Source organism: Mustelus asterias, chromosome 7, assembly GCF_964213995.1.
Source record: "Mustelus asterias chromosome 7, sMusAst1.hap1.1, whole genome shotgun sequence".
NCBI lineage: Eukaryota > Metazoa > Chordata > Chondrichthyes > Carcharhiniformes > Triakidae > Mustelus > Mustelus asterias.
This window is the reverse complement of record NC_135807.1, coordinates 19,542,456-19,564,138: the sequence shown is the minus strand read 5'-3', so window position 1 is coordinate 19,564,138 and position 21,683 is coordinate 19,542,456. Positions and strand designations below refer to the sequence as shown.

The 21,683-nt window shown below is 47.1% G+C and overlaps 1 protein-coding gene and 1 pseudogene across 1 annotated transcript in view; both read right to left on the bottom strand.

The window, feature by feature from the left end:
* lama1 (laminin, alpha 1) overlaps positions 1-21,683 on the bottom strand; it is a 288,354-nt gene that overhangs the window by 255,253 nt on the left and 11,418 nt on the right. Inside the window, exons 3-4 of the mRNA XM_078216990.1 lie at positions 18,035-18,205; positions 14,346-14,458 (exon numbers count right to left, since the gene is read on the bottom strand). Coding sequence (XP_078073116.1) covers positions 14,346-14,458; positions 18,035-18,205 — 284 coding nt within the window. The remainder of the gene's footprint in view (positions 1-14,345; positions 14,459-18,034; positions 18,206-21,683) is intronic.
* On the bottom strand, positions 13,717-13,918 carry LOC144496240 (U2 spliceosomal RNA; annotated as a pseudogene).

Here is a 21,683-nt window from a genome sequence, read left to right as displayed (position 1 = left end):
GACTCTCAACTGCCCTCCATGGGCAATTATGGTTGGGTAATAAATGCTGGCCAGCCAGTGACAGCCATGTCCAATGAATGAATAAAAAAAAGAATTGTTGCCAAGCTTAGGGCAAATATTCCATAAATCCCAGGAAGAAACATAACCGGTTAATATTCTAAGGTGCAGGTGGCTCTGTAATGGCCTTAACCTTAGAAGGAGACTTGTGAAGACCAGTGATGTCAATCACGTGCCCCAAATACTCAGCGGGTGTTTGCGAAGAGGTTATGTAAACCAGTACTAGTTCAGCTTCAGCTGGAGTACTGGTCTAGTTGGAGAGACAGTGGCATAGTGGTATTGTTGCTGGACTAGTAATCCAGTGACCCGGAGTAATGTTCTGGGGACCCGGGTTCGAATACCACCACGGCAGATGGTGAAATTTGAATTCAGGGAAAAGAAAACCTGGAATTAAAAGTCTACTGATGACCATGCAACCATTATCAATTGTCGGAAAAACCCACCTCGTTCACTAATGCCCTTTAGGGAAGGAATTGTTTTTTGTTATATCCAATTCACTCCAGTCAAAGTCCAATTCAAAGTCTCAGCAAGTTAGACATTCCAGATCCAAGCTGACAAGACGGGCTGGCCTCTTCCTGTCGTGGGCTTGATCTACATGATCCAAGCTGATTGGAGTAGGCATTGCACCTCCTCCAGAGCTTAATCTCATTTGCACCTTAGCCAAAAGGCCCAGATGCCATTTAAAAAATTGCTTCAAATGAAGCCTCAGTGTAACCTCATTGACTTCTATCAAGTGCAGGACGCCAATACTACACTTGATCTTAGCCAAAATGCAGAGGGAAGGAAATCTGCCATCTTTACCTAGTCTGGCCTACATGTGACTCCAGATTCACAGCAATGTGGTTGACTTTTAAATGCTCTCAGGGATGGACAATAAATGTTGGTCTCGTCAGCAATGCCCACATCCCATGAACGGATTAAAAAGTTCTGGACATTGCACATTAGTTAAAGGCTTGACAGAGAGTGCAGAAAAGATTCATGGGAATGGTTCCAGGGATGAGAAACTTCAGTTATGAAGATAGCTGGAGAAGTTTGGACTGATTTCCTTAGAGGAAAAGAGAACTGAGAGGAGATTTGATAGAGGTATTCAAAATCGTGAGGGCTCTGGACAGAGTAGATAGGGAGAAAATGCTTCCACTCGTGAAAGGATCGAGGATGAATGCACACAGCTTTAAAGTAATTAGTAAAAGAGGCAAAAGCGATGCGAGAAAAACCTTTTTCACACAGCAAGTGGTTATGGTCTGATTAATACACTGCCCAAGAATCTGGTGTAAACAGGTTCAATCGAGACATTCCTGAGAGAATTAGACTGTTAGCAAAAGAATGTGTAGGGTTAGGGGGAGAAGACAAGGGAATGGCACTAAGTGAAATGCTCATTCAGAGAGCTAGTGCAGGCATGATGGGCCAAATGTCCTTCTACTGCACCGTAACAATTTTGTGATTCATGACTTTATTACATCCCAAAAAGCACTTTACTGCCAATGAAACGCTTTCAAAGTGCAGTCACTGTTGTAATGGCAGAAACACAAAAGCTTAGATCCCACAGCAAGATCCCACAAACAATAATGAGCAGAATGTTACAGTCTCCAACCCTCCCCTACTGGGTTCTGAGGCGCTGTGCGCGCGCCATCCTGAACATTCAGGCCAATGTGACGCTGACCGATAATCCATTTTTGGTGACACTGGTACAGAGACAAATACTGATCAGAACACCAGAGTGAACTACACTCCCCTTCCTCGCATTACTGCAGTCTAGTCTTTAATGTCAGTTGGAGAGGGAAGTCAGGCCCAGGTTGAAGATTTAATTTGAACAACAGCACTTCCGACAGTGCAACACTCCCTCGGTCCTGCACTTTAGTATCATCGAATTATAGGATCCCTACAGTGCAGAAGAGGCCATTCGGTCCATCAAATCTTCACCGATTGTCTGACAGAGTATCTGACCCAGGCCCTCCCCTCTGCCCTATCCCCATAACCCCATACATTTCCCATGGCGAGTCCCCCTAACCTGCACATCTTTGGATACTAAGGGGCAGTTTTACCATGGCTAATGCACCTAACCTGCACATCTTTGGACTGTGGGAGGAAACTGGAGCACTCGGAGGAAACCCACGCAGACACGGGAAGAATGTGTAAACTCCACACAGACAGTGACCCAAGCCAGGAATTGAACCCGGGTCCCTGGCACTACGAGGCAGCAGTGCTAACTACTGTGCCACCGTGCTGCCTCAAATGTCAGCTTGGTTAATGTGCTGAAGTCCTTGGAGTGAGTTTGGAACCCACAGAATTCTAACTCAGAGATAAGCGTGCCATGGCTGACACACAGTATCTGTAAACCATTCTCATGCAGTGCCACATGCAATGGTAACTTGGCACATCGAATTCTTTGCAATCACCTCAAGGGGTCAGAATTTGCCCCAAAGAGTGCTGAGAGCAAGCCCTTCGCTTTGATCAATAAATCTCCATCATGCTGCCCCCCCAGCTTCAAAATAAAAATAAGCCAATCACTTCTGGTGTGAACCTGTGGTCACTCTGAACGCCAAAAGCGTTACAAACTGCTGTTTGTAATATTTATTAATGATCTGGATGAGGGTATAGTTGGGTGGATTAGCAAATTTGCTGATGACACCAAAGTCGGTGGTGTGGTAGACAGTGAGGAAGGGTGTCGTAGTTTGCAGGAAGACTTAGACAGGTTGCAAAGTTGGGCCGAGAGGTGGCGGATGGAGTTTAATGCGGAGAAGTGTGAGGTAATTCACTTTGGTAGGAATAACAGATGTGTTGAGTATAGGGCTAACGGGAGGACTTTGAATAGTGTGGAGGAGCAGAGGGATCTAGGTGTATGTGTGCATAGATCCCTGAAAGTTGGGAATCAAGTAGATAAGGTTGTTAAGAAGGCATATGGTGTCTTGGCGTTTATTGGTAGGGGGATTGAATTTAGGAGTCGTAGCGTTATGTTGCAACTGTACACAACTCTGGTGCGGCCGCACTTGGAGTACTGTGTGCAGTTCTGGTCCCCACATTACAGGAAGGATGTGGAGGCTTTGGAGAGGGTGCAGAGGAGGTTTACCAGGATGTTGCCTGGTATGGAGGGGAGATCCTATGAGGAGAGGCTGAGGGATTTGGGATTGTTTTCGCTGGAAAGGCGGCGGCTAAGAGGGGATCTTATTGAAACATATAAGATGATTAGAGGTTTAGATAGGGTGGATAGTGATAGCCTTTTTCCTCTGATGGAGAAATCCAGCACGAGGGGGCATGGCTTTAAATTGAGGGGGGGTAGTTATAGAACCGATGTCAGGGGTAGGTTCTTTACCCAGAGGGTGGTGAGGGATTGGAATGCCCTGCCAGCATCAGTAGTAAATGCGCCTAGTTTGGGGGCGTTTAAGAGATCCGTAGATAGGTTCATGGACGAAAAGAAATTGGTTTAGGTTGGAGGGTCACAGTTTTTTTTTTTAACTGGTCGGTGCAACATCGTGGGCCGAAGGGCCTGTTCTGCGCTGTAATGTTCTATGTTCTATGGCACAGTGGTCAGCACTGCTGCCTCACAGCGCCAGGGACCCGGGTTCAATTCCAGCCTCGGGTCACCGTCTGTTTGGAGTTTGCACATTCTCCCCGTGTCTGCGCGGGTTTCCTCCGGGTGCTCCGGTTTCCTCCCACCGTCCGAAGATAAGAACATAAGAAATAGGAGCAGGAGTAGGCCATCTAGCCCCTCGAGCCTGCCCTGCCATTCAATAAGATCATGGCTGACCTAAAGTGGATCAGTTCCACTTACCTGCCTGATTCCTATAACCCCTAATTCCCTTACCGATGTGCGGGTTAGGTTGATGGGCCATGCTAAATTGACCCTAGTGTCAGTGGGATTAGCAGGGTAAATGAGGGTTATGGGAATTGCGTCTGCGTGGGATTGTGGTCAGTGCAGATCTGATGGGCCGAATGACCTCCTTCTGTACTCATAGAATCATAGAAACCCTACAGTGCAGAAGGAGGCCATTCGGCCCATCGAGTCTGCACCGACCACAATCCCACCCAGGCCCTACCCCCATATCCCTACATATTTACCCACTAATCCCTCTAACCTACGCATCTCAGGACTCTAAGGGGCAATTTTTAAGCATGGCCAATCAACCTAACCCGCACATCTTTGGACTGTACCGATTCTATGATTTTTACCTGATCAGGCACCGAGCTTCTAGTCCAACATTAACATGCCGCGCACACTTGATGCCGGCACAGCAAACATGTCATCTAACTGTTCCTTAACCCCTGGCAACCTCTGTTAACCTGAAACCAGGCTCGCAGAGAATGAATCTGCAATTAGATTTCACATCTAAAGAGCTTCTTTCACATCCACGGCGGAAAGCAGCAATGCGGAAAGGCATTCAGGGGCTGGCCACAGCAATTAGAGCATAAAAACATAGGGCCAGTGCAAACAAAAAGAATGGTGGCAGCCACCCTCCCAGGAACCTGTGACAAAGCAGCTGGGGGGTGGGGGGTGGGGGGGTTCAAGAGGAAACTGTGCATTTGCGACAGGAAAGAAGTCATGAGCTGTGCAAATAGTTCAAACCCATTTGGCTAATTAGCGTGAGAGAGAGTGAGAATCAAAGCCATCCTTTCCTCTTCACCCACTTACAAGCAAACATGTTTTAAACAGTGTCAATAGCATTTTGTCAGCAGCAACAGACCCTCCACTGTAATCCCATTAAAATCTGTAACACTACCTTGCTGCATCAACAATACAAGGCACCATGCATCTCAAGAAGTTTCCAGAGACTGAATTCGATATAGCAACGTAGGCTCCTTTAAAACACCCAATGTTTCAATATACCTCATGATGCAAGATGCACATTGGAACTAATGTCACATCCATCAGGCTTCACAATAAGTTTGAAAATCTATGGCAAATTAATTTCATATATAAATAATTAAAATAATTGAATAGAGGAGGAGTTTCTGTGTCACTAGGAGGTTTGGTTTCAGTTTAGGATAACATACGCATGCAGCATTTGAGTAGTTGAAGCCTCTTAGCCCAGTCCATCACACAAACCAGCCTCCCATCCAGTGACTCTGTCGACACTTCCCACTGCCTCGGAAAAGCAGCCAACATAATCAAGGACCCCACGCACCCTGGACATTCTCTCTTCCACCTTCTTCCGTCAGGAAAAAGATACAAAAGTCTGAGATCACGTACCAACCGACTCAAAAACAGCTTCTTCCCGACTGCCATCAGACTTTTGAATGGACTTACCTTGCATTAAGTTGATCTTTCTCTACACCCTAGCTATGACTGTAACACTACATTCTGCACTCTCTTCTTTCCTTCTCTATGAACAGTATGCTTTGTCTGTAAAGCACGTAAGAAACAATACTTTTCACTGAATGTTAATACATGTGACAATAATAAATCAAATCAAATCAAAATCAAATCTTGTGCACCCCAATTTTCATCTTTCTACCATTGGTGGCTATGGCTCCAGCAGTCAGAGTTTGGATTCAGGAATTCCCTCCCTGCATCTCTCCACTGCTCTCAATACTCTTCAAGATGCTCCTTAAAACTTGCCTCCTTGACCAAGCTTTTTTGGTCTTCCTTCCCCTCATGTGGCTCAACCTGTGGTCGATAATGGTCCGATGAAGCATCATTGGACAGTTGACAATATCAAAGGTGCTATATCGATGCAATTTGTTGTTCTTGTTGTACTCCTGAGGTCGATTTGCACATTAGTGCAGCTACTTGGTGAAGTGCGGGAGCCACCTATCCAGTGGACAAGGTGACCCAAGGCATTTTGGTTGTGGGCCTCATTTAAAACTTTGCCAGCAAGCTGCGCTCGCTGAAAGGAAGCCCCATTGTGGCTAACATTGCGGGAATAGGGCCTTGGTGGAATTGTCGTTGGTGCAGACTTGATGGACCGAATGGCCTCCATCTGCACTGCAGGGATTCTATGATTCTAATTGATTCTGGGTCAGTGAAAGCTTGAGCATCTCCAGCTTTGTGCTGTCCCACAAAACATTGCTGTTTTGCACAAGCCAAGTGTGGTCCTTAGACTCGTGGAGAATGTGGTGCAGGTTCCACCCACATTTTCCTCAAAATTATAGCCATATCTACATCAGAACTGAGAGGTCCACTGCTCGAAACAGGCAGGTACTTTGATCTCTGAGGGAAGAGTCCTTCAGAGGCACCATTTGAAGCTTTGTTATTAACAGGGCACGGAGTCTGTGAACGCAATGAACCTCTAGTGCTGAACCTGAGCTGACCAACTCAGAGTAAACAAAGCGGCATTGGACCAAGAACTGCATCGGGATCACTCAACATCCAATTCATGGCTGCCACCATCTTGGAAAGGAGCCTTACAATGGGTTGTCATATGGCATCATTTTTGTATCTGTAGGAGTTGAAACATGCAAATTCCGGAGTTGAGAGGGTTGGCTTATGAGGAGAGACTGAATAGACTGGGACTATACTCATTGAAATTCAGAAGAATGAGGGGAGATCTTACAGAAACATATAAGATTATGAAGGGAATAGATAAGAAAGAAGCAGGGAGGTTGTTTCCACTGCCGGGTGAAACTAGAACTAGGGGGCATAGCCTCAAAATGAGGGGGAGCTGATTTTGGACTGAGTTGAGGAGGAACGTCTTCACCCAAAGGGTTGTGAATCTGTGGAATTCCCTGCCCAGTGAAGCAGTTGAGGCTACCTCATTGAATGTTTTTAAGTAAAGGTAGATACATTTTTGAACAGTAAAGGAATTAAGGGTTATGGTGAGCGGGCGGATAAATGGAGCTGAGTCCACGAAAAGATCAACCATGATCTTATTGAATGGTGGAGCAGGCGCGAGGGGCCAGATGGCCTACTCCTGCTCCTAGTTCTTATGCTCTTAAATTGACACACATAGGGATTTCTGCGGGTAACTGAACCACTCATTTGTCCCAGGCGGCAATGTAAAAAACAGGCTTCCTTTGATTTCCTGGGGAGCAGGAGTGATCCTCTAGGGTTCCTGTTGAGCACTGTGGGGCCGTTGTTGCCTCACGAGTTTTGGGATAACTTCTAGTGATGTGTGGCAGGTTGTCCACTGGCCAGACCATTGTGAGGAATCTCCAGCCTCGAAACAGCTGGGGCCTCCACCTGCTGAATGAAAGGGCACGTGGTTGGCACATCCCATTGGCCAACCGCCAAGTCTTAGCACTTTTTCACCTCAGTGACGTGGGCGGTGAGCAAGGGAAGTCAGGCAGTAAGTCTGGAGAAAGGCTTTGAGAACCAGGAGGGCAGAGGGGATCAGAGATTCGCTGCAACGCTTCAAAGGCAATGCTGACTGCAGCACTCAACCACCTCCTGGAGTTTGATACTCTCCACAGGGCAAGAGTTAAGCTGCAGCGAGCAAGTTCACTCTCCCCGCGCCAGGGTCAAATGGGGAGGGGGGCGGGGGAAGGGGGGGAGGGGGGTCCTGTTCCCTATCACCACTCAACAGAATTGCGTGTGTGTGAATTGGACCTTGACGTAATGCGGGCAAGGATCAAACAGGTTCTGCTGCTAACTTAACCCACAAATAAAGATCAAGAACTCATTAGCCCATTCAGACCTTGCAAGGGTCATATAGGGAGTGAGGGTACTGGGGGGAGGGGGGGTTACAATGACTGGAAAAAAAGAACATCGTCCCTTCAAAGTGCCTCACTCTCAGATGTCCCAGCTGAATAAAAAGATGCCATTAGCGATAATAATTATTGATATAGACTCAGCGCTTTGGAAATGTTCAGCCTGTGACAAAATGACGATCTCCCTGCCTTCTGAAAAATCAAACTGAGAATGATTACACAGAAGCAGAAAAGGTCAGATACTCAGTTGAGATATTTCTCACTGGTCGGCAGGGGAACACTGCTTTGATCAGCTTGACGATAGGCGTCACAATCCAATGACTGTTCCATTTTAATAGCTAAATGACTATCATGGGCACACATCAAAGCCCACACGTAATTAGACACGTAGTCCATTATTAAAAAAAGCCTTCAGGCACTCTCATCACTTCTGTTATTTTCATAGCCATTCAAAGCCTTTTCAAGCGCTGTCTGAAGGACTAGCTCAACTCTCTGTGTCTCTGGCAAGGTGAAGCGTGTCAGATAGTTCCATCAGGATTGTGCACCCCAGCTTTACAAATCACAGAGTGGATTATCTCCAAATGTTTCCAATTGAATGCATTTTTATAATATTACAGTGCCCACTTCTGTTCCCGAGTAACTACATTCTGGTGCAGTCACTTGGACAGATCGATCAAATGAAAAGAGGACAGATCGACTGAATGATGTCAGGAATCATCGCTGGGCTCAGAAGGTGGGATTTTGTTTTTGTTCAATATCAGAGTGTCAATGGGAATGTGACAGAGGTTGTCCTGTCTGTCGTGTAAGGCTGCTTCCATTGGCTGGCAAATTCATAACATGAAGGAACCAAAGAGGGGGCATGGATGCCAAATCATCAATAAAAGAATCATAGAATCCCTACAGTGCAGGAAGAGGCCATTCGACCCATCGAGTCTGCACCGATCCTCCAACAGAGCATCTTACCGACCCTTCTTCCCCTACCCTATCCCCATAAACCCACACATTTACTATGGCCAATCCACCTAACCGACACATCTTGGGACACTAAGGGGCAATTTTACCATGACCCAGTCCACCTAACCAACACATCCTGGAACACTAAGGGACAATCTACCATGGCCAATCCACCTAACTGACACATCTTGGGGATACTAAGGTGCAATTTAGCATGGCCAATCCACCTAACCGACACATCCTGGGACACTAAGGGGAAATTTTACCATGGCCAAGTAGTTTGGAGGGGAACTTGCAGGTGGTGGTATTCGCATGCATCTGCTGCCCTTGTCCTTCTAGATGGAAGTAGTCATGGGTTTGAAAATGCTGTCTAAGGATCTTTGGTGAATTTCTGCAGTGCATCTTGTAGATAGTACACACTGCTGCTACTGAGCATCGGTGGTGGAGAAAGTGGATGTTTGTGGATGTGGTGCCAATCAAGTGGGCTGTTTTGTCCTGGATGGTGTCAAGCTTCTTGAGTGTTGTTGGGGCTGCACCCATCCAGGCAAGTGGGGAGTATTCCATCACACTCCTGACTTGTGCCTTGTAGATGGTGGACAGGCTCCGGGGAGTCAGGAGGTGAGTTACTCGCCGCAGTATTCCTAGCCTCTGACCTGCTCTTGTAGCCACTGTGTTTATGTGGTGAGTCCAGTTGAGTTTCTGGTCAATGGTAACCCCAAGGATGTTGATGGTGGGAGATTCAGTGATGGTTACACCATTGAATGTCAAGGGGCGGTGGTTAGAGTGCCTTTTATTGGTGTCTTATAGTGTGTCTTATTGGTGATAGTCATTGCCTGGCATTTGTGTGGCGTGAATGTTACTTGCCACTTGTCAGCCCAAGCCTGGATATTATCCAGATCTTGTTGCATTTGAGCATGGACTGCTTCTAAGGAAACAGCAGGATATAGATGGATTGCAGACTTGGGCAGAGTAATGGCAGATGGAATTTAATCCTGACAAATGCGAGGTGATGCATTTTGGAAGATCAAATTCTGGTGCAAATTATACAGTAAATGGCAGAACCCTTGGGAACATTAACATACAGAGGAATTTAGGTGCGCAGGTCCACAGTTCCCTGAAAGTGGCAACACACGTGGATAAGGTGGTCAAGAAGGCATACAGCATGCTTGCCTTCATCAACTGGGGCTCATGTGTAAAAGTTGGCAAGTTATGTTACAGCTGTATAGAACTTTGGTTAGGCCACATTTGGAATATTGTGTGCAGCTCTGGTCGCCACACTATCAGAAGGGTGTGAATGCTTTGGAGAGGGTGCAAAGAAGGTCCACCAGGATGATGCCTGGTCTGGATGGATTTAGGTATGAGGAGAGGTTGGATAAACTTGGATTGTTGTCACTGGAAAGACGGAGGCTGAGGGGAGACCTGATAGAGGTCTACAAAATTATGAGAGGCATGGACAGGGTGGATAGTCAGAGGTTTTTTTCCCAGGGTGGAAGTGTCAATTACAAGGGGGCACAGGTTCGAGGTGAGAGGGGGTAAGTTTGGGGGAGATGTGCGGGTGAAGCTTTTCACACAGAGGGTGGTGGGTGCCTGGAACACGCTGCCAGTGGACGTGGCGGAAGCAGGCCTGTTAGCAACGTTCAAAACGCATCTTGACAGACATATGAATGGGAGGTGAACAGATGGTTAGTAACTGCGTATGGGCAATAAGTAGTGGGTTTAAATAAGGATTAGGAATTGGAAACGAGCTTGGTGGGCCAGTTCCTGTACTGTATTCTTCCTTGAAGCTCAGTGACAAGCAGTGTGTGAAGCTGCTCTTTCCTATTGATAGAAAGATCGGAATCGAAGTTTGGAAAGTTCATAAAGCACCTTATAGATGGGACTTTGCAGCTGGTTGGAATTGTAATACGTCGAACACCGTGGTGATGTGGGAGACTGATTTCCCTCCTGACTCCCGTCAAACTGCACATTCAAGACTACTCTGCATAAACACACAGTACTGACAGAGCAGCGCTGTCAGAGCCTGCCTGCATCTCAAACAGCCAACAGTAAATGCACAGATCTCCCAGTGTTTTCAAGCAGATGCCTGTAAAGGAATCAACCATCCCTTTCTGTCCATTGATAAACAAATGAGTTCAATATATCTGTGACATTGCACAAAGATCGCTGACTCCGTGTGGATTAACGAGGAAACAAAACGCTGCGGGACATGAAGAGCACTTTGATTTTTAAAATGTTTAGTCTTAACTTTGGATTTTTAAGAACCTTTGCCACCTGAGCTCGCCAATTGCTCTGCCGTGCCGAACCCATGGTATCACTCCCTGAGCCATCACTCTTGTCAAGATCCTGACCTGTGCTGGCTGACCCTGACCTACCTCCGAGCAGATGAGGCCTATCTAGGCTTCCTAACGCTACTGGACCTCTCTGCCATGTTTAACCCCAGCTGACATGCACTCTCGCTGCCACCTACACATCAGACCTCCCAAATCAGCATCCCTAGCCCCACTTTATTCATTCATTTTGCTTTAGTTGTCTATCCCTTTTTCTTAGTGATTCATGGTGCAAGGGTGTCGCTGGCTGGCCAGCATTTACTGCCCAGTTGCCCTTGGAGGGCAGTTGAGAGTCAACCACATTGCTGTGACTCTGGAGTCACATGTAGGCCAGACCTGGTAAGGATGGCAGATTTCTTTTCCTGAAGGACATTAGTGAACCAGATGGGTTTTTCCGACAATTGACAATAGATTCTTAATTCCAGTTATTTTTGTTAACCGAATTCAAATTCCACCATCTGCTGTGGTGGGATTCAAACCCAGGTCCCCAGAACATTAACTGAGTTTCTGGATTAAGAGTCTAGTGATAATACCTCTAGGCCATCGCCTCCCTATCGCCTTCTGTTCTTCTGGCAGCAGGGAAGTTTCTCTTCAGTTTGTGGCCTTTTAGCTTCTCCGTCACATTTACTTTGGTCGCTCAACTAGCTTATCTCTGTTCAGAGAGAATTTATTGCTCATAGCTTTCCTTGTGGAGATCAAGAGGCAATAATTATTCGGAAAATTTATTATTTCCTGATCCTCCTGTTTCAAGCCTCCTGACTGCTTCTTCCCTGACTGCCCTAGTACTGTTGGTGGCTTGAATATTTGTTTTAACTGTTGCGTACAACCCCTGCTGCTGTGAATGCTTGTTTTTGCCCATCTGGACACCGCTTTGACATGTTTCCATTGTTTCTTATATTCATCCCTGTGACCTTTTTGTCCTGAGGGATTCGTGTGAGGTAGTTTTTTTTAAAGCTCTTTATATCCCATCATATTTGCATGTTGACATCTGTGGAGATACCATGCAATTGTACCTGGATGAGGTCATAGAACCATTGAATCATAGAAACCCTACAGTGCAGAAGGTCATTCGGCCCATCAAGTCTGCACCGACTCTCCAGCAGAGCATCCTACTCAGGCCACATATTTACCCTGCTGATCCTCCTAACCTACACATCTTGGGACACTAAGGGGCAATTCATCATGGCCAATCCACCTCACTGCACATCTTTGGAGTGTGGGAGGAAACCGGAGGTAACCCATGCAGACAAGGGGAGAAGGTGCAAACTCCAGACAGTCACCCAAGGTCAGAATTGAACACGGCTCCCTGGCACTCATGTCACAGATAAAAAAAGAACTGACTTGAGATCTATGTTGTCAGAGCCAATGCCGGAGCATTTTCATAGAATCCCTCCAGTGTAGAAGGAGACCATTCGGCCCATTGAGTCTCAACCAACTCTCTGACACAGCATCTTACCCAGGCCCACTCCTTGTCCTATCCCTATAATCCCATACATTTATCCAGGTAATTCCCCCTAACTTACACATCTTGGGACACTAGAGGCGCAATTAGCATGGCCAATCCATCTAACCTACACATCTTTGGGCATTAAAGGACACTTTAGCATGGCCAATCCACCAGCCCCGCACATCTCGGGAAATTTCACAGTAACTTCATTGCAGTGTTAATGTAAGCCTACTTGTGACAATAATAGATAAACTTAAACTTTGGACACTAAAGGATAATTTAGCATGGCCAAGTCACCTAACCTGCACAATGTGGGAGGAAACCGGAGCACCCGGAGGAAACCCACACAGACACGGGGAGAATGTGCAAACTCCACACAGTCACCCAAGGCCGGAATTTAACCTAGGCCCCTGGCGCTGTGAGGCAGCAGTGCTAACCACTGTGCCATCGTGCCACCGGATGAAACATAAAGAGGATTGTAAACAGTCCTTGTAAACTGCAGCGCATCAATCAAACAATTCAATGTACAAGAGGGAAGCTCCTTTCACATCGCCAGCCAATGTTTCAGGGAGAACGCAATCTGAAGTGTTGGCAATTTCTGAAAGATCAGTGAAAGGGCAGTTCATGAGACTGAAGCTATCGAAGTGGTGGGAGACGTGGGACGGGGGGAGTGGTGCTATCATCAGGACCGGAAGATCCCACCAGTGGGAAGGGACGGAAAATTTCAACCAAACACTCCGATTCCACAGCTTTTTCAGGAAGACAGTTCCAAAGCCTCACAACCCTCTGAGTGAAAAATCTCACCTCAGCTCCGCTTTAAGCCTTAAATGGCCAAATCCTTATTTTCAAACAGTGACCCCCTAGTTCTAGATTCTCCTGCAAGAGGAAGCACCCTCTCCACATCCACCCTGTCAATACCCTCTCAGGCTTTTATATATTTCAGTCAAGTCGCCTCTTACTCTTCTAAACTCCAGCGGATACAAAGTTCAGGGCTGGAATTTTACTGGCCCACCTGCTACGGGAATCGGTGCGGACGAGGGCTGGAGCACGGGAAGGTCTGCTGGCCTCAGGCGGGATTTTACGGTTTTGGGACGAACAAGGCTGTAAAATCCCACCCTGTATGTCCGAACATTCCTCATAAGACAACCTTCCCATTCCAGGTATTAGTCTGGTAAACCTTCTCTGAACCTTCTCCAATACATTTTTATCCTTCCTTTTTCTTTTTTTTAATACTTTTCCAATTCAATCAAATCAAGTCCAATTCAGAGTCTCAACAAGTTGAGACATTTCCGATCCAGGCTGACAAGACAGGGCAAGCGACCATTTACCCTGTCCTGGGCCTGATCTACATGAGCCAAGCTGATTGGAGGAGGGAAAGCAATTCCTCCTCCAAGACTTGAGCTCATTTGCAACTTAGCCAAAAGGCCGAGATACCGCTTTTAAAAATTGCTTCATATGAAACATATGAAGCTTCAATGTAACCTAATGACCTCAACCAAGTGCAGCATCCGCATAACTACACTTGATCCTAGCCAAAAGGCCAAGAAGCGATTCCTTCCTTCAGCAAGGAGACTAATACTGTACACACTACGCCAAATATGGTCTAACTGAAGCATAACCTGCCTGCTTTTGTATTCAATTCCCCAAACAATAGATTATAACATTCTGTTAGCTTTCCTAATTGCTTGCTGTACCTTCTCCTTTCTAATCTTAACACAAACAATGATAGCATCACTGTAATAAATCTAAGGTTCTGTTTTGCATTTTTATCAAATACGAAGCATGCATTTCTTTATTGCCGTTAACATTTGTCCCAGGAATAGGTTGTCTTAGGAATTGTCAAAATTAAGGAGGTATACTCATAGAATGCATGTATGGTGAGGAAAAGTCCTGATGAAAAGAAACCAGTAAATCTTCAAAGGGTTTGTAGGTTCAAGACACTAGGTGATACCAAACCACATTTATATATCTTTGCTCACCTGTCTGAGGTCCAGGGTAATCGTAATCCAGTGATATTTCCTGCCATTCTGGATACTGGGACTCTGCCACCAGTTGTTGGTTCCGTCTATGGCACTCATTATTGGATGTCGTTCTGCAGATACAGCACAAAGAAAGAGGACTATTTGTTGCTCCTTCGAATTGTCTACATCCTCCCTCAGTCTGTTTTTCCCCTCCCATCCTTTGTTGACTTGGCTCATTCCAATTGTAGGGTAGATCACTATTCAGATAAGATGGCGTCTACAGGCCCACTAGAGTGACCCAATTATTGGTGGGTAGAATAACCTCTCCTCCAACTAACACATTCAGGATCAACACTCAACCCCCCTCCTCGAACCCAACAAGAAATCAGTATTTAATATAGCAAAGAAAACTTGCCACTAAATGAGATCAAAAAGATTCTGTTACCATCTCAGCTAATGTTAGCACTGGATAAATCAGATCCCAGAGTGAAACCTGGCTCGATAGATCCGAACTTTGATTTTTTTTAGGAACCTGAGAGCAAAGTTACTGAACATATTCACAGGAGTCTGCTGATGAACACAAAGAATGAAACATTTTTTAAACATGTAAAATGAACTATCTTATACCAGGCAAAAAAGTTGGAAAGATCTCAGTACGAACACAACAAAATGTTTCAAATATTCACAATTCTTTCACCGCAGGTATTTCTTTGCAGACACATACTAATTTGGAAAGATAAAACAATTCACCATATCTATTTAATACTCTAATATTCAGAGTAAGTGTGTGGCATGTGTGATATAACAGATAAACTGTGGTCAGACATGGTACTCTCCAAAATAAATGACAGATGCCACCAAAGCAGATTCCATGGATTTCTCAAAAACCATCCCAGGCTTTTGTCACACTGTGAGCCAACCAGTCTCATGGGAAGTTTGCTTTCCAATGAGGGTTTCCAAGCTCCACGTTTGAAGAACTTTCCTTGGAATTCTTTCCAAATGTCACTTTCACTTGGGCGGCTTCAACAAGGATCCACCTCCAGGGTTTCAATCTCGTCCTTCCCCATACTAACCTTATTGAGTTTTTTGAGAAAGTGACCAAGGAGGTGGATGGGGGCAAGGCAGTGGACGTGGTATATATGGATTTTAGTAAGGCGTTTGATAAGGTTCACCATGGTAGGCTTCTGCAGAAAATGCAGATGTATGGGATTGGGGGTGATCTAGGAAATTGGATCAGGAATTGGCTAGCGGATAGGAAACAGAGGGTGGTGGTTGATAGTAAATATTCATCATGGAGTGCGGTTACAAGTGGTGTACCTCAGGGATCTGTTTTGGGGCCACTGCTGTTTGTAATATTTATTAATGATCTGGATGAGGGTATAGTTGGGTGGATTAGCAAATTTGCTGATGACACCAAAGTCGGTGGTGTGGTAGACAGTGAGGAAGGGTGTCGTAGTTTGCAGGAAGACTTAGACAGGTTGCAAAGTTGGGCCGAGAGGTGGCGGATGGAGTTAATGCGGAGAAGTGTGAGGTAATTCACTTTGGTAGGAATAACAGATGTGTTGAGTATAGGGCTAACGGGAGGACTTTGAATAGTGTGGAGGAGCAGAGGGATCTAGGTGTATGTGTGCATAGATCCCTGAAAGTTGGGAATCAAGTAGATAAGGTTGTTAAGAAGGCATATGGTGTCTTGGCGTTTATTGGTAGGGGGATTGAATTTAGGAGTCGTAGCGTTATGTTGCAACTGTACACAACTCTGGTGCGGCCGCACTTGGAGTACTGTGTGCAGTTCTGGTCCCCACATTACAGGAAGGATGTGGAGGCTTTGGAGAGGGTGCAGAGGAGGTTTACCAGGATGTTGCCTGGTATGGAGGGGAGATCCTATGAGGAGAGGCTGAGGGATTTGGGATTGTTTTCGCTGGAAAGGCGGCGGCTAAGAGGGGATCTTATTGAAACATATAAGATAATTAGAGGTTTAGATAGGGTGGATAGTGATAGCCTTTTTCCTCTGATGGAGAAATCCAGCACGAGGGGGCATGGCTTTAAATTGAGGGGGGGTAGTTATAGAACCGATGTCAGGGGTAGGTTCTTTACCCAGAGGGTGGTGAGGGATTGGAATGCCCTGCCAGCATCAGTAGTAAATGCGCCTAGTTTGGGGGCGTTTAAGAGATCCGTAGATAGGTTCATGGACGAAAAGAAATTGGTTTAGGTTGGAGGGTCACAGTTTTTTTTTTTAACTGGTCGGTGCAACATCGTGGGCCGAAGGGCCTGTTCTGCGCTGTAATGTTCTATGTTCTATGTTCTATGTTCTATAGAATCCCTACAGTGTAGAAGGAGATCATTCGGCCCAGCAGGTCTGCACCGACTCTTCAACAGAGCATTCTACCCAAGCCCTATTGCCATAATTCCACGTATTTACCCTGCTAATCCTAATCCACACATCCGGGGACACTAAGGGACAATTTAGCATGGCCAATCCACCTAACCTGTACATCTTTGGACTGTGGGAGGAAACCGGAGCACCCGGAGGAAACACAGAGACACGGAGAGAATGTGCAAACTCCACATAGACGGTCACCCGAGGGCGGAATTGAACCCGGGTCCCTGGCACTGTGAGGCAGCAATGCTAACCACTGTGCCACTGTGTCATCCTTCTGAGATTCCTTTCCCCGGATTTTGGAGTACACACAAGCTTCACCTTTCAAGCAAACTTTCAGCTGTGCAATAAGGAGTTACCAACCTTCAGCTGGTTATCGGATCTTCAGAGCTTCTCTCAAGCCCCCTTTGCTTCACATCTGCTCTCTGCAGCTCCTTCCTTAACCTGCCTTCATCTTAACTTAGCCTTTTTCCTCTGCTCTTGTCAGTTCTCTCGACTCAGTGGGATCTACCTCTGATTCCTGTCTTTGTCCCTGCCTGGGACTTTCTTCCGGGACCTCTTTCTGTCCCCCTGGTTTGGGACTCTTTATCCCTCCCCGTGTCATAGAATCATAGAAACCCTACAGTGCAGAAGGAGGCCATTCGGCCCATCGAGTCTGCACCGACCACAATCCCACCCAGGCCCTACCCCCACATATTTACCCGCTAATCCCCTCCAACCTACACATCTCAGGACTCTAAGGGGCAATTTTTAACCTGGCCAATCAACCTAACCCGCACATCTTTGGACTGTGGGAGGAAACCGGAGCACCCGGAGGAAACCCACGCAGACACGAGGAGAATGTGCAAACTCCACACAGACAGTGACCCAAGCCGGGAATCGAACCCAGGTCCCTGGAGCTGTGAAGCAGCAGTGCTAACCACTGTGCTACCGTGCCGCCCCGTGTCCTGCACCTTGGGTCACCCTCCCTGTAATGGTGCTCTGGTTCAGGTCACCTGACCTGCAGTTTCACACCATGTGACTTCCTCTGTTCCGCGCAGACAGGGAACTAGAGTTCCCAGCCTCCGATTTTAACACAAGGTAAGTGAGTACCTGGGTTTCCTAATGGTGTGCAATTCAGAGTAAAAAGTTTCATACATCACTTCCTCCTGTAAGCATTATGACACATAGTCAAACGGACATAATGGCCGGACCTCTACCACCTGGACCGCCACGGAATCGGAGCAGGCAAGGGTCCGACAACGGAAAGTTCCGTTGGCCTCGAGCGGGAACTTCCGGTCTGGCCCTCAAATCCCGCCCAGTATCACACATACAGTGACAGGTAGGTTACCTTTCCGATTTGCACTGTTTGAATCACAAATTCGACACTGTGGGTTGCGTATGGGTCGCCCAGGAACATGCTCGACCAGCTTACAGTACATCTCAGGACCATTTTCACCACAGGTTGCGTTAGTGGAGATCACAGCATTGCTGGCAAGATTCAGGATGGCTGGAAAAAGTCCTGTTGAAAGAGAAAAGAGTAAATCTTTATAACGACACACTCGACAGAAATGAAACCTGGGCTAAGACTCTCTCTGTTCGCGGTGTATAGGAATGATCATTTGTTAGAAATACTGAACAGAGAAGGTCTCTGCTAATGGATTTGTGACACGTCGTACACACTGTCATCCTGGCTTTGAGAAAGGTTTCGATGATCTGATTTGAAGTGGCAGAGAGGGAGGGCGTGATTCTCTGGCCTGTTCTCTGCGGATGCAAATCCGTCACAGTCGCCAACTCTGACGAGAGGGCCTTAACAGGACTTGTGGCGGTGAAATCGCAGTTTGCGATCTTCCCCGTTCCCTGCCAGCGACTTAATTTCCATTAGTTTGCTTTCATTTAAATATCATTATCGCCCCCCCCACCCCGCCCCCCACCCTTGTTAGTTGTCACACTGGCAGGAATCACGACTGGCTTTCAAAAACAAAAATCAGTCGTGATGATCACGCCAGGGATGGCCGACTCCTGCTCCCAGTTCTTATGTTCTCTGTGCATGCGCAGTGGCCCCAACTTGTCAGCCTCCCATTTGCTGCCAGCTCGATTGAACAAATCTCCCAGGAATGGGAATACCAGGAATGGGAATAACAGGAATAGCAGTGCCGTAAAAATGAATGAGATAATCTGAAACAGGAGCAGGAGTAGGTTGTCCCGCGACATCAAGCCTCCTCCACCATTCGGTAAGATCGTGGTTGATTGGATTGTGGCCTTGACAGCACTTTCCTGCCTGTCCCCATAGCTCTCTTGTCAATGAGAAATCCTGTTTAACTCTGCCCTGAGTTGAGTGAATGCTTTTCAAAGGAAAGTGTTGCAAACACATCCAGAGTTGTCCCAACAGTGCAGGCTGCCTTGTGATCTGGTAGTCGGAAGGCTGCGAACTCAATTACGTAGTCACCCCAACATTGAATATTGCTGCATTAACACCTCTGGAGTCATTCTTTCGACTCAAGAACAGCTTCTTCCCTGCTGCCATCAGACTTTTGAATGGACCTACCATATATTAGGTTGATCTTTCTCTGCACCCTAGCTTTGACTGTAACACTACAGTGGGATTCTCCCAAAAGTGTCGAATTCGCATAAAACCTGAAGTAAATCCCACCGGTTTTTTTCAGCAGGATTTTCAAAATGAATCTCCCACACTCTGAATCACAGAGTGCACCAGTGTGAATCACACTAAAACATCAGTGGGCAGGGCCTATACCCGCTGGAGAGGCAGGCAGCACAGCGCTGAGCGGGCCACTGCGCACGCGCCGATCCGACAGCGCCAAGATCAGCCCATGCGCAGTAGCCACGCACTGCCGGCCTCCCAATTGCTGGCCAGCTTGATTGGTGGCCAGCCCCGTGACCCTGCATCGCTGGCTGTGCGACCGGCCCTACCCACCCCTCCCCCCCCCCCCACCCTCCCCAATCTCCCGCCAACCTCCCCCCCTCACCGCCCCCCCCGGCAGTCCCGACACCTCCCCCCCACCTCACACCCCAGCAGGTCGACCTGCCAGAGCGGCACAGCGGGCTGGGAGAATCGCCCCCTACATTCTGCGACCCTCTCCTTTCCTTCTCCCATATTTACTCTATGAAGGGTATGTTTTGTTTGTATGGCACGCAAGAAACAACACTTTTCACTGTATCCCAATGCATGTGACAATCAAATCAAATCTTTCCCCAGCCCTCACTCTCTGAAATCAGCCATGATTAAATGGCGGAGCAGACTCAATGGGCCGAATGGCCTAATTCTTCTCCTATATCTTATCGTCTTATAAAATCAGAGCCCAAGAACAAGTTTCCTATAGTCTTGCTCGAGGGTTGTCCCACTCCTAATGACTCTCCAGGGAGTTGGCTACTTCCCCCGGCAGCCTGGATCAGAAGGGAAGGCTCCGTGGAATGTGACACTCTTCCCAGCAACAAAAGGAGGAATGTGGCTCTTATAAACAGCGCTGGCCAAACGATCACACTCTGCAGTCTGCCGATTGTGCTCAGCTGAAAGGCTGAAGCTGCAGCCACAAATCATGGAATTCACAAGAAAGAAAGCATCAGCAGCTGCCTAACAGGCTATTTCCTCTGGCGTTTTAATGCAAAGATTCTGACTCGAGACATATATTTGCAGACAAACAAAGTGAATGCAATCTAACTTACTCAGTCGCCTGGGTTTTAAACTGTTGAACCGCAATTGTTTTAGTAAATGGTTTGTCGCTCATGTATACATGTTAATGAGCCATGACAATTAAGTAAATCACATTTGTAAGCACTCCCATAGAATCCACAGAATCCCTACAGTGCAGTAGGAGGCCATTCGGCCCATCGAGTCTGCATCAACCACAATCCTACCCAGACCCTATTCCCATAACCCCTCATGTTTACTCTGCTGATCCCCCTGACACTAAGGGTCAATTTAGCATGACCAATCAATCTAACCCGTACCTCTTTGGAGTGTGGGAGGGAATCGGAGCACCCGACCCGGAGGAAACCTGCGCAGACACGGGGAGAATGTGCAAACTCCGCACAGACAGTCACCTGAGGCCTGAATCGAACCCAGGTCCCTGGTGCTGTGAGGCAGCAGTGCTAACCACTGTGCCACCGTGCCGCCCCATCACTTACGGATGGAAAATACCAGATCTGGTCAAGCTACATTTACTGGTTTCATTTAGTCTGACCACTTGACTATTTCGATTGCTTTGAAACCAGTCGGAGTGCAGTTCAGACTATGGCACTAATGGCCAAGGGACTGCATGTGAGAGAACAGGAATGAGTGGAAAGGTAGTCATTCCAGGAGATGCTATAGTCATGAGGGGAGAGGGGCGTTTCTGTAACTGGCACTGTGAGACCCACGTGGGGTGCTGCCTTGCTGGTGCCAGGGTCAAGGATGTCACAGAGAGGGTGCAAAATATCCCCCACTGGGGTGTGAGGAGAGAGTCGGTGCGGCAGGGTGGGGGCGAGTGAGAAGTTGAGTACAACCCAGCTGACCAGTGGAACCTGGTGATCCCATGCAAATAAAAACCCCTCCAATCTGCCCCACAAACTACTGCAAGGCATTGCTGGCGTTCACAAGTGGGCAACATTCTGGTGTGACCTTTAAGTTCATTTATTAGTGTCACAAGTAGGCTTACATTAACACTGCAATAAAGTTAATGTGAAATTCCCCTAATCGCAACACTCAGGCACCTGTTCGGGGACACTGAGGGAGAATTTAGCATGGCCAATGCACCCTAAGAAGTTTAACAACACCAGGTTAAACCCTAACCAGAGCGTCTTTTGGAGTGTAGGAGGAAACCAGAACACCTGGAGGAAACCCACGCAGCCTCGGGGAGAACATGCAGAATCCGCACAGACAGTGACCCAAGCAGGAATCGAACCTGGGTCCCTGTGACTGTAAGGCAGCAGTGCTAACCACTGTGCCACCATGCCACCCACACTCTCAACCCACTGTTTTCCTGGTTTTGTTCTTCCTACTG